This window comes from Tenrec ecaudatus, chromosome 6 (genome assembly GCF_050624435.1).
Source record: "Tenrec ecaudatus isolate mTenEca1 chromosome 6, mTenEca1.hap1, whole genome shotgun sequence".
Lineage (NCBI taxonomy): Eukaryota > Metazoa > Chordata > Mammalia > Afrosoricida > Tenrecidae > Tenrec > Tenrec ecaudatus.
The window spans coordinates 19,337,381-19,350,493 of NC_134535.1; the positions used below are offsets into that span (position 1 = coordinate 19,337,381).

Here is a 13,113-nt window from a genome sequence, read left to right on the forward strand (position 1 = left end):
GAGAGGAATTACTGAGAGCTGAATGGAGGGTCAGCATGATAGTGGGATAGGAGGAAGGTGAAAGGAAATAGAGGACAGAATAGAGGCAAAAGCTATTTAAAGAGGTATAGCTATAGGCATGGATATATGTAAATATATTAATTTATAATGAAAGGGATAGAAGCCAATGTACACAAATTTATATGTTAAGTATTAAGATAGCAGACATACCTTGGGCCTCCACTCAAGGCCTCCCTTAACACAAGAACATTTTGTTCTAATAACCTGGCGCTCTTTGATACTCACCTTCCTGACACAATCACTGAAGACAAAATGGGTGCATAAGCAAATGTGGTGAAGAGAGCAGACGGTGCCCGGCTATCAAAAGACACAGCTATCAAAAGAAAGGCTTGAAGTTAAACAAGCAGCCATCTAGCAGGGAAGCAATATAGCCCACATGGAAGAAGCACACCAGTCTGTGTGATCATGAGGTTTTGACAGGATCAGGTATATCAGGTATCAAAAGATCCAAAACAAAAACTATATCTATGTGAACAAGGGGGTTTGGGGTGGAGACCCAAAGCCTATCTGCAGACAACTGGATATTCACCCCCCACCCTAGAAGGGTTATAAGGGAGGGACGATTAAACCAATGTGCAGTATAGCACCAACGAAACACACATCATTCCTCTAGTTCCTGAATGCTTCCTCCCCTCCCCCCCCCCCACTATCATGACCGAGTTCTATCTTACAAATATGGCTAGACCGGAGAACACACATTGGTACAGATAACAGCTCTGGACACATGAAATTCAGGACAAATATACCCCTCAGGAACAGTAGTGGGGGTAGCAATATCATGAGGGGAGGGGGATGGTCAGGGAGGTGGAAGGGGGAGAAAGGGGAAACCCATCACAAGGTTGGATATATAGCCATCCCCCATCCCCCCTGAAGGGGATGAATAACAGACATGTGGGTAAAGTGAGACAGTGGACAACATAAGATATGAAATAATAACAATTTATAATTGATCCAGGATTCATGAGGGTGGGAGGGTGGGGGAGGGAGGGAAAAAAAAAGAGGAGCTTATACCAAGGGCTCAATTAGAAAATGTTTTGGAAATGATGATGGCAACATATGTACAAATATACTTGATACAAGCAATATGTAGAATGTCCTAAGAGCTGTAAGAGCCCCCAATGACATGCTTTCAAAAAATAAGGAATAACGGGTATATAGTTGAGTCCTGGTGGTTTCCTTTGTTTGTGGGGTGAAGGTGGACACATCATTTTGTTCTGTTAAACTTCAATCTCCACATCTCTACCAAGGAGCCACTTTTAGAGAGGAAGGGAGGGGGTAGAAGGAAGGCACTAGCACTTCATTGGGCACCACAGACGGCACCACAATCTTCAGATGTCATATGTGGGTGCCAGTGTGATTCCTATAAGGCATACATGACGTTCTGTTATAAAAGGTACATACATGTTCACTGAGCTCTTAGGAGGCACCTTCTTAGCATAAAACAGAGGTGCCCATTTAGCCACTGTCCATTAGCCAGTGGGCAACAAAGATCTCAATCTCCTAAAACTTAAAGGAATGTATGTAGATGTGTGTACACAAGGGGGCTTCAAAAGGCTCATAGGGGGAAAAATGGACCTAAGAGATGATGGGATTTTTCCATGATTTTTTGTGTCTTGCCTCCTAGTGTGAGACACCAAAATAATGTAGAACATTAACAAAATTCAGAAGCACCTATTGCCAGCGCTTGATCAGAAACACACCTGTTAGCCATTTTGAGTGTATTCCTGTTCCACCTAGAATATAGGGAATGGAAATAGCCTATCACCCAACTCCATAAGCAAGCAAAGAGTCAGATCCTGTACAAAATCGCCTCACTTCTTGAACCCACCGGAGAGCTGAGGTCACAGGGAACCCACCCAGCCTGAAATCGCAGCGAGACAAGCAGCTCCCAAGGGCGCCCAAGGGAAGAGGCTTGGACACAGGAGCATGTACAGTTCCGGGAAGGAAGAAGGAGCCCCCATCAGGGAAGAAAACGAATTCAGCCCAAGTGTTTATTAACACACTGCCGACAGCCAAGGGTGAGCTAGTAGCAGTGTGTCGAACTCTGGAACGACAGCCGCAGGGGAAGTTCAAGGCCATTCACAGAAGCTGCTCGCCAGGCGTTCAAGAGGAAAGTCTGAGGGCAGGGAACAGAAGAGAGAGAGCCTGTCTCAAAGGCACACGCTTGAAGGAGGAAAGAAGCTGCCGCTGTAGAAATGGCGCAGGATGCAATGCCACATCCGGGAGCTTTCAACCCTACGAAGACCGGCAAACTCTGTGGATCCCAGGGCAACAAGATAATCTGCTAACAGCCGAGGGCAAGAGGAGGGATGCCCGTTTCCAGGCAAACATACGAATTAAGCTCAGCCTCTGTGATCCCACGCATGTTTGACAGCCCATTGGAATTCATAAAGCAATCAGAAGGGCAGGGAAGGAACCCACTCCAAAGAAACAAAGCAGCGAATAGAACTAGGTTCTCAAAGGGAATTTGGAATAACTGACTTAAGGTGTCAACCGCATGGGTTACAGAATTGAATTGCTCCATAGCGCTTCCCCGTGGAGCTGGAGTCAACTTGAAGGCCATAGGGTTGGCTTGGTTCATGGCTATCGTGGCCTGATCCGCAAATGATGTTGGGAATGACACAGGACCCGCCGGCATTTTGTTCAGTTACGCGCGACGTCTCCATGGGTCGGGGGACTGACTTGTCAGTAGCTAACAACATAGCACGACGATGTAGAAGACCCTAATGGAAAAGGCAGTCAGCGTGTGCAGATGAGAACTCCCAACAGAAACAGAGAAATCATGAAAATGAATGGAATGGACTGTTACAGGGCATGCGGCAGGGATGAAGAATGCCTACCTAGACAGCCTCATTAATAGAGTTCCCATACCCGGGGGGATGAAAGGGGGAATCAGTAAACATGGAGCTAGGCCAATAGAAACAACCCAAACCAAAACACAGTAAGAGAAAAAAAAGTGAGCGAAACAAAGTCAAGCAGAGCACCAAGAGTTGTGGGACAGTATCCACTGGACTCACACAAGTAACGGAAATCACAGACGGAGAGCAAAGTACAGATAGAGCAGAAGAAAGAAATAGCTGAAGAGATCATTGCTGGGGATATTACCAATGTAATGAAACGCATCAAACCGGAGATCAAGGCAGCTTAGAAAACCACCACGAACATTTAAAACAATGAAACAAAACTGGGAATGATTTATTAACAACAGACCTATACTATCGACTCTCAGCTCACTGCCATGGGGTCGATTCAGACTCACAAAACCCCCATAGAATCCCTGTGGACTTCGGAGACTGTGCCTTTTAAAAAGAGTAGAAAGCTCTGTCTTTCTCTCTTGGAGTGGTTGGTGGCTTCAAACTGCTGACCTTCTGGTTAGCACCTCCATATGTAACCTCTATGCCACTTTGGACCTGAACTATAGGAAATGTTGAAGAAAATACTTGAGGCAGAGGAATATATTAATACACAGAAACTTAGACCCATACCAAGAAACGAAGATCAGAAATCATTATCATGAAGGTAAGTCAAAATCACCTCTTTATGCATTCTAACCTATCTTTGACCTGGGCTAGTAACAACAAGGTCAGCAGCTCAAAACCACCAGCCTGCTCCACAGGGAAAAAAATGAGGCTCTTCACTCCTGTAAAGAATTACGATCTCGGACACAGTGGGAGCATGGTCACCCTGTCCTATAGGGTTGCCATGGGCTGTAATCAGCTCAATGGCAGTGATTTTGATTTTGATTTGACCAGCCAAACCTGAATGTTGATACAAGTTTTATTTATACTGGTCAAAACTGGCAATATAAGACTGGTGAATATAAGACTACAGGCTAAACACTACAAAACATTGCTGAAGAAAATAAGAGAACATCTAAATAAAGGGAGATATGTATCTATTCCTTACTTTAAAGACTTAGCATTGTTAATATGTTAACTATTTAAAAAATTGATATATAAATTCAATAAAATTACAAACAAAATTCCAGGAGGAATTTTATAGATTCCACAAAATTGACATGCAAAACTGAAGGAACAACATTATAAAAGAATCATGTTGTAGACCTCGCACTAATTTTAAGACTCGTTATAAAGCAACAGCGATCAATTGATTTTGGCCAACACATGTATGGCCAAATTGATTTTCCATGAATTTTCAAAGTCACTTGCACTGGAGAAAGGACAGACTTTTCAACAATAATGAGAATATTTGGGTCTTCAAATGCAAAAATATGAGTCTCATGCCATGTGCAACACTTAACGCAAAATGATTTATAGACCTAAATATAAAGCCTACAAAACTATAAATTATAAAATAAACAACTTCTGGAAGAAGAAAAAAAGAATTGCTTTTGTGATCTTGCTCAGCAAATAATTATTAACTACAGGACCAAAGACAAAATCTAGGGGGAAAAATATTGAAAAGCAGGACTTCAAATAAGAATATTCTACTTTTGAAAAGATGAAAATGCAAGGCACAGATTGTGAAAAACATTTTCAAAAGACACACCTGCTAAAGAACTGTGTCTAGAATATATAAAGAACTTTCAAAATCGAATAAAAACAAATTGGACAACCCACTAAAAAATAAGTAGGCAAAGGTTTAAAAAGACATTTAACCCCCCCCCCCAAAAATATGTGTACACAGAAGTCTATGTGACATTTAAAATTTTTCCATCCCCTAGCTCAACATCATGAGTCAGTCGGGACATGCAAATTCAAACCACAAGGTGGTAATACTGGACAGCCTTTAGGATGGCTGAAATGAACAAAAGCCTGTAGCGTACAGGTTGTAGTAGAAGATGCAGAGCAACAAGAAATTCCATACACTGCTTGTGGGGGTGCACTTTGGGAACCCCATGTAACTCAGCAAGCCATTCCACTTCTAGGCATTTACCCATTAGAAATAAAAAGAGATGCAAAACCTGTATTGGATTTTGATACAGGCTTATTCATAGTGGCCCAATTGGACACAGCTCAATGTCCTTATAGCTGGTGAATGGGTAAGTAGATTGTGATAGCTCCATATTATGGAATACTACTCAGCTCTTAAAAGGGTGGAATTATGGATAGACAAAATAACATGGATGAATTTCAATTGCATCATGCTACATCATTATTTTCCAAAGTGGGTGGTACCACTCCCTGGTAGACGCTGGAAAGAGCCAAAGAGCTGCTGTAAAAGCAGCCCCCGACCCTACACTTTGTCCTGGATTATGGGCTACAGAGCAAACATGTTTAATTGCCCGGAGAAGGGATTATGAGTAATTTTTTCCCTTGAAAGGGGGCAGTAGGTCAAATAACGTTTGTGAACCTATGGGGTATATGAAAGAAGCCAGACAAAACAGGCTCCTCTTGTATACATTCCATGCAAACCATCAGGATAGCAAATGGATGAGTGAATACCAGGAGTCAGGGTGGAAAAAAGAGTAGACAAAACAGGAGCATGAGGGAATTTTCGGGGGTGATGGAGCTATTATTGTATGTTTGAACTGTGCCCACTGTAAAGTGGTACCGTATATGCTTGAGTATAAGCTGACCCGAATATTAGCCAAGGCACCTACTTTTACCACAAAAACGGCATTAAAAATGTGCTGAAATGGACACTAGACCTCCCTCAAGTACTCCCTCAATGCAAGAACACTTTAGTCTGCTAAACTGGCATTCCATGATGCTCACCTTCCCTACATGATTGCTGAAGACAAATGGGTGCACAAGCAAATGTGATGAAGAAAGCTGATGGTGCCCGGCTATCAAAGTGTCTGGGGTCTTAAAGGCTTCAAGGTAAACAAGCGACCACATAGCTCAGAAGAAACAAAGTCCACATAGAAGAAGCACACCAGCCTGTGTGATCACAAGATGTCAAAGGGATAAGGTATCAGGCATCAAAGAACAAAAAAATCATATCATTGTGAATGAAGGGGAATGAAGATTGGGGACCCAAAGCCCATCTGTAGGCAACTGGACAACCCCTTACAGAAGGGTCGCAGGGATGATACAAGCCAGGCAGGGTGCAGTATAGCAATGATGAAACATACAACATTCCTCTAGTTCTTAAATACTTCCTCCTCCTCCACTATCATGATCCTAATTCTACCTTACAAATCTGGCTAGACCACAGGATGTCCACTGGTACAGATAGGAACTGGAAACACAAGGAATCCAGGGTGGGATCCCTTCAGGACCACTGCTGAGAGTGGCAATACTGGGAGGGTGGGGTGGAAAGAGGAAAGGGGTAACCAATTACAAGGATCTACATATGACCTCCTCCCTGGGGGGTGGACAATAGAAAGGTGGGTGAAGGGAGATGTCGGACAGTGTAAGATACGACAAAATAATAATTTATAAATTATCAAGGGTTCACGAGGGAGTGGGGAGCGGAGAGGATGGGGTAAAAATGAGGAGCTGATACCAAGGGCTCAAGTAGAAAACAAATGTTTTGAGAATAATGAGGGTTACAAATGTACAAATGTGCTTGACACACAATGGATATATGTGTGGATTATGATCAGAGGTATATGAGCCTCCAATAAAATATTTTTTAATGTCCTGAAAAACTCAGCTTCTACTCAAGTATGTACAGTACGTTTTAGTGTGTGTAAAGCATACCCCATAAACCTTAATTTAAGCAATGATATTTAAGAGCTATAAAATATATAATAATATAAAATAAACACAGAGCCAAGAACAAATGCATCTGCCACTGGGCTGAACTAACCTCATAAGAGATTGGATCCTAAAATAAATTCTAAAGGTTCTAAACACAGAGTTACATAGGCCTCAAACCAGAAGGCTGGAACTAGCTATGCGAGGGGCCAAGAACACCTGCGCCCACCTGTCAGGTAACGCCTGCAGCACGGTGGGCATCAGCACCCCGGAGATAGCTTTGTAGAGGATGGAGTCACACACACCGACGATGTTCACCACCGTGGAGGAGCCCAGAACGGGCAGCATGTGGGGCGGCATCCCTTGCCAAAAGTGCAGAAGAAAACTTTGAACCTGCGTGGGGCCACAGAGAGAAGAGAAAGCATCGGGTTACGCAGGGCACTCCCAACAGAGCCTTTGGACTCCCCCCTCCCCACCCCATACCCCCCCAGGCCAACCCAGTGATCAGTGCTGCCATCCCTGGGCCTCTTGTGGCCTAGGAGGCAGTGAAGCTCTTCCTGCCCCAAGTCTTCCCACTGCTTGCACACCACTTGTCCTGGGAGCGTGGGGTCTCCTCTGCCCTGGGAGAGAGGAGGGGCAGAGTAACATCAGCCTCTCCAGTGCTGACTGTGGACTGGGATACGTTTAGGAAAGGGGGCCGGGATGTTGTTCATAGGAAGGTCAAAGTACAGGTCATCACTTCTCTGACAGCTTGATGTTGGCATTTCAGGAGCCCGTGTGTGTTCTAGGAAGGAAGAGCAAGGTATAGGAGCCGCAGGTGTGTGTGTGTGTGTATGTGTGTGTGTGTGTGTGTGTGTGAAAGTGCTCTTGATTTCAAAATATGTACACCCCAAACTAGGCAAAGTGCATGGGCCTCTTCATACCACCAGCCCTGGCTGGGTGATGGTACATGATGACTGCACAGGGAGTTTTGTGGACCTATGAAGTGTATGTGAGTGACATTTTAAAATGTGTGGTTGTCCAGTGCTGTTGAGTGGGTTCTACTACAATGGCCCCGTGTACAACAGAGCGAAGTACGCTGCCCGGGTCCGGTGCATCCTCCTCGTCATCCGTGTTTCAAACCACGGCCGCAGCCAAGCATGATGTCCTTTACCAGGTCCTGGTGTCTCTTGGCGACATGTCCCAAAGCTCATGAGGCATAGGCATCCTCAGTTCCAAGCAACATTCTGGCTGTACTTCTTCCAAGACAGAGTCGTGTGTTCCAGCAGCACGCGGTACTTGCAACATTCTCCGCCAGCGCCGGATTCACATGCATTGATTCTTCCTCGGTCTTCCTCATTCACGTCTAGCTTTCACATGCATGTGAGACAACTGAAAATACCACAATTTGGGTCAGGTGCCCATGAGTTCTCCAAGTGACATCTTGCTCTTCACCATTAAAGCCAGATCGTGTGCCGCAGATTTGCCCATTGCTCTACATTATTTGATTCCATGACGGCCGCTTCCATGAGCATTGACTGTAGACCCAGGCAAGGCAAAATCCTTAACCATCTTTTCTCCATTTATCATGGTGCCATCTATTGGTTCCATTGTGAGGATGTTGTTCTTCTTTACATTGAGTCGTGAACCACACTGAAGGCTGCGATCCTTGATCGTCATCAGCAAGTGCTTCAAGTGCTTGTTTTCTGCAGGCAAGGTTGTTCCATCTGCACCTTGCAGGTTGTTGAAAAGCCTTCCTCCAATCCTGATGCCAGATTCTTCTTCGGTTAATCCAGTTCCTCTGCTTAGTTGCTCCGCAGTCAGATTGCCTAAGTCTGGTGATGCACACCCGCTGCACACCTTTCCTGATTCTAAATCACAGAGCAGTGCCTTGTTCTACTGTATCTCGTTCCATCTAGATGCTAGGGGAACATAATAAAATGGGGTGATTGCTATGATGAGAACTCCAGGGGTGCTGTTGATGAGCAAATTCCAGAGTGAGAGTCAAGGGTCGTTGTGCTCTGGTGTGTACGTGGGAGGTGAGGGGGAGAAAGATCAGGGGAGTGAAGGGGAACAGTAGAGGGTGCTTCTCTGGTGTGTATGATTATGGGAAATATGTCTCCACTTCAGCTTATATTGACCAGCGACCATCTCGACTCTGGGGAACAAGTGACTGAGAATGTCTGTCAATTCCAGTAGCCATGCCTTGGTTCCTCAACTATGCCATAGATTCCTCTGTCCCCCACAGATGGACAGGTACCATTACCCACATCTCTGGCTCCCAAACCAGTCCTTACAGTCAGCCCCTCCAGGCGAATCCCTTGGAGATGCTAAGGTTATTGCCAGGAGTTGTATTTCCTGGGTTCCACTGGAGCCAGGAACTCAGAATAGGTTCTCATAGTTAATGAACATGATCATTCTATCGCTGAGACTTTAAGTTCCTTGCCCAAACTCAGACAGGAGGCCACCGAAGAGTTGAGAGAGAGCTCAGGTCATAGCCCGGAAACAATTGAAAAGGACATTTCCTTGAGGAAGGGTGGCCTCCGTCAAGAAGAAGAACACTGTGGGAAAGCTTGCATTCGCTTTTTCCTGGGCCTGGACGCTGCATCCGGCTTCAGTGTTTTGGAACTGAATCAACAGCTTGCCATATTGTCTCCTGATCCTGAGAGTCAGCCGAGGCCCGCCATCTGACTTGCTGGAGAAACGGGGTTGGAGCCACGTTTGACTTCTTCTGGCTCCCAAGGATGATTGCCACAGGCAGAAGTCACAAATGCCTCTGCCCTCCATCCCTTTTCAGTCTATACCGACATCAGTTCCCTCTCCCCTGGCACTGCACTTCTACGCCGCCCCCCCCAAATCCAAACTTACTGCCATGGAATCCATGTCAACACACAGCGACTCTATAGGACAAGGTGAAGCTGTCCTGTGAGTTTCCTAGACTGTACTTGTTTATGGGAGTAGAAAGCCCCATTATTTTCTTCCAAGGAGCTGGCTGGTGGTTTTGAACTGCCAACCTTGTGAACCACAGCCCAATGTATAACCACAATGCTACCAGGGCTCCGCACCTGTGATGAGTTTCCTGAATCCATTGCAGTGGCCACACAGACTTTACAGATGAGGCTCACAAGTATGGGGTTTATTAAGGAAGTGAACAGGTTACAACAGGTGAAAAAGGGTCCGGATACAGTTGTTCAGTCAGGGCAGTGTCTTCTCTGCAAGCCCCCAGGCAGGCCGCTTTCTGGCCCTCAGCCTCCTGTCCTGACCTCTGCCCTGCTTGAGACTTCTAGAAAATGCTGAATGCGCATGCCACTCTGAGGTCTCAACCGAAAGACACCCAGCTCCATCTCGGTGGGTCAGCTCTCACAGCTCCCCCAGCTCTCGCAGCTCCCCCGCACTCCACACGGCAGCCTCCTGCCCCAAAGCACTCAGCTTTCCTTGCGTGGTGGGATGCCAAGTCCACCTCTCTGATGCTCTGGTTCCTGGTCCTGCTGCTGTTGTTCCTCTGCCTTTCCTCTGTCGCTCAGGTTTTCTCCTGGTTCAAGGAGGAGCCAAAGGATGTGCTCCACTGCTGGCTCTTCTCCCGTGCTGGTAGGAAAACCCACCACCCCCGCCCCTGCCTCCGCCCCTTTCTGCTTCTGAGATGGTTCCCTTTACACCCAGCAGGAGGACAATCACAATGAACCCCGTCAACAGATTAATCATCTAACCCAATCAGTCCCTTTCCCTACCTTCTTGCTCAGATCTGTCGTTTGGTGAGAGTTGTGACCAAAAAAAAAAAAAAACAAGAGCCCCATGAGATCACTCGCTGCTTGCACCTGCCAGCCTTGGATCCCTGCAATATTGCAGCCACAGGTGTGGCCTGCTGTCTTTGGATTCACCCACCTCTGCCGCCACCAGCCTGTGCTCTTCCTGCTAATCTTGAGTTCGACAGCTCCACGGTTACTTGGGTCAGGAGAAGTTACATGACCCATGGACTTAGAACCTTCTCGCTTCCACAATGTGTGCGTCAACTTCTTTGGAAGGCAGCTGGGCTCATTGCTATTCCCTCAGTGCTGATTTCTCGATAGACATTTATCTCTGTTTTACATCTCTACAAGGGTTATTGGTTTTGCTTCTCTAGAGAACCCAGCATGAGACACTCAACAACATCTCTCCAGAGGACCCTCCCTGCTCATCCCTGGGCATTGGCCCTAGACCTTCCTGCCTGCCTTTTTAACTCAGAGTATGGTGGCACTGTGCTCAGAAGATTCCTAAGATTTGGTAGATTCTGAATTCATCTGGCTGCCTTAGCTCTCTGTGCACACAGGCCTACTCCTCTTTATACGAGCAGTGAATTCCTGGCACACAATCTTGAAAAGATCAGCTGCTGTGTAGGTTAAAACAAATCTGTGACAAACTGGTGTCTTTTATCAGGCATGCGTTTCCAGCCTGCTCACGTGGCACACGGCCCCCGATCCATTCTCTCTAGAGCAGCATTTTCAGAGGGCGCGTGGTCCAGATTTGACCTCCCCTCCCGATCTCTCGGACAATTGGTGTCCGACAAGGAGCCCGGTGACACCATCGATAAGCACGCAGCTCGTCATCGGAAGGTCAGCAATCTCAGCCCACACGTTGCTCCGTGGGGAAAGATGAAGCAGTCTGCCCTGTGATGCCCCGGTCCTGGAGGCCCGCCCTGTGCGGCATCTCTACGCCATCCTGCGGAGCGGCTGGGAGCTGGAGTCACTCCACCGCTGAGGAAGTTTGGGTTGGTTTGTCTAAGGCCAAATGGCACTGGTGCCACAGGGGTGAGGAGAGTGGACACATGCGATGTTTACATGTGGAAGGCAGTGCCAACTGGGTGTCCCAGTGGACTGGACACGCGAGGAGAAGGGAAGAGAAGAATCAAGGTTGTGGGTGAAAATGGTGGCGTGATGGAGCACTTGGCAGCGGTAGATTGTGTGTGTGTGTGTGTGTGTGTGTGTGTGTGTGTGTGCGCGTGCGTGCGTGTAGCAGAAAACAAAGAGTTCTGCTTTGGGCATGTTAAGGTAACCATCGAGGGAAATCAGTCTGGAGCTCAGAATTAGAGAGAGAAATAGGAGGGCCGTCAGCTTCTAGAAAATGGACACGAGATGCCACTTGTGTAAGATGCGTCAGGTGGGCATTTAACAAATAAAAACTCACTCTTAGGCAGAAAGGAGGGTTTGGATACGATCTCCTTACTCCTTTAAGCACAAGTTGGGGGCAGGCAGAAATCAGAAAGAAATGATTGAACACGACTTTCTAGAGTAAGTTTCCTGGCTTACTGGTTTCAATCCCTTGACCCCTCAAGCCCTTTTTCTCTGGGCTCAATGGCTTTGAGTCCCCTAAGACGCCCTCAGCCAAATTTATTTTTCCTTTTCCTTGTCCGCGTATAGTTAATTCCTAACATATTGGAATCTTGTGGAAGCACACCTGATTCTTTCATTGCCCCGGTATTGGAAGGTATCTAAGTAAAACAACCAACAAAATAGCTACCACTTCTTACGGTCTTAATACAGAAACATGACACACAATTCCATGTAGGCATCATAGTTTTACTAGGAGGTAGGTATTTTTGTCTCTGTTTTACAGCAAAAGAAGCTGAGACCCAGAGAGATTATGTAACTTGCTCAAGAACACGGGATAGTAAGTGGTGGACACGGGATTTAGGCTGAATCTATAACTGGTATTCCACATACAGACTTGGGGCGTACAAGTATGTGGAGCATTCTACATAAAGACGTGAACTCTTCATGTCTACTTGATAAGCCAACAGTGCGTCCACATCCATTCATCCATCCACCCACTCAACAGCTATTTATTGAGTGCCCCACAGTATGGCTGGCAAGGATAACTCCAGGGCTTACATCGTGGTGGTAGAGGATGAAAACTAACCAGCAAACACCCTCACTTAAGACTGTGATACAAGCATCAACTATAGCCTGGATGGATAGTCAAGATCTTGAAGAGTTGAAACAAACTATCCAGGTTATAGGATGGCCAGGGTGCACCAGATGCACTCATGGTGCATTTACCAAGGACTTTTCTCAGCTGTAGGAGAAATGACAGTCCTCCAGAGAGGAAAGATCCCCCTTCATCACTTTTTATGGTTAGGTAGTGTGATAGGTTTCTTGTGCCAAGTAGGTCAATAGAAACATGTGGGCGGAGTTTATTCAGGTCACAGCTTGATTGGAAGATGACTGCAATAATAAAGACAGCTGGCATCCCATCTCCCTCTTGCTCCCTGGTGATCGGACCAGCATGCTGCTGCTTTAGCTAGTTCTCTGCCTTCACCTGTGTAGTACTACTGGCAGGCCAAGTCAACTCCTGAATTGTGTCCCATGAGCTTGAGGCTCCTTTGAGACCTGCTTCATCAAGCTGCTGGTGTGTACATTGCCTGAGTGTGAGGCTGGTGGATCCTGTGGCCGTGCTTGAATTCCAGATCCCATCAGGGCCTGCCTTGCTAAGCTCC

At 46.3% G+C, this 13,113-nt stretch overlaps 1 protein-coding gene across 1 annotated transcript in view; it reads right to left on the bottom strand.

The window, feature by feature from the left end:
- The window catches only part of RFX4 (regulatory factor X4), a 78,923-nt gene that overhangs the window by 58,088 nt on the left and 7,722 nt on the right, over window positions 1-13,113 (bottom strand). The window contains exon 4 of the mRNA XM_075552702.1: window positions 6,895-7,058. Within this exon, the coding sequence (XP_075408817.1) occupies window positions 6,895-7,058 (164 nt within the window). The remainder of the gene's footprint in view (window positions 1-6,894; window positions 7,059-13,113) is intronic.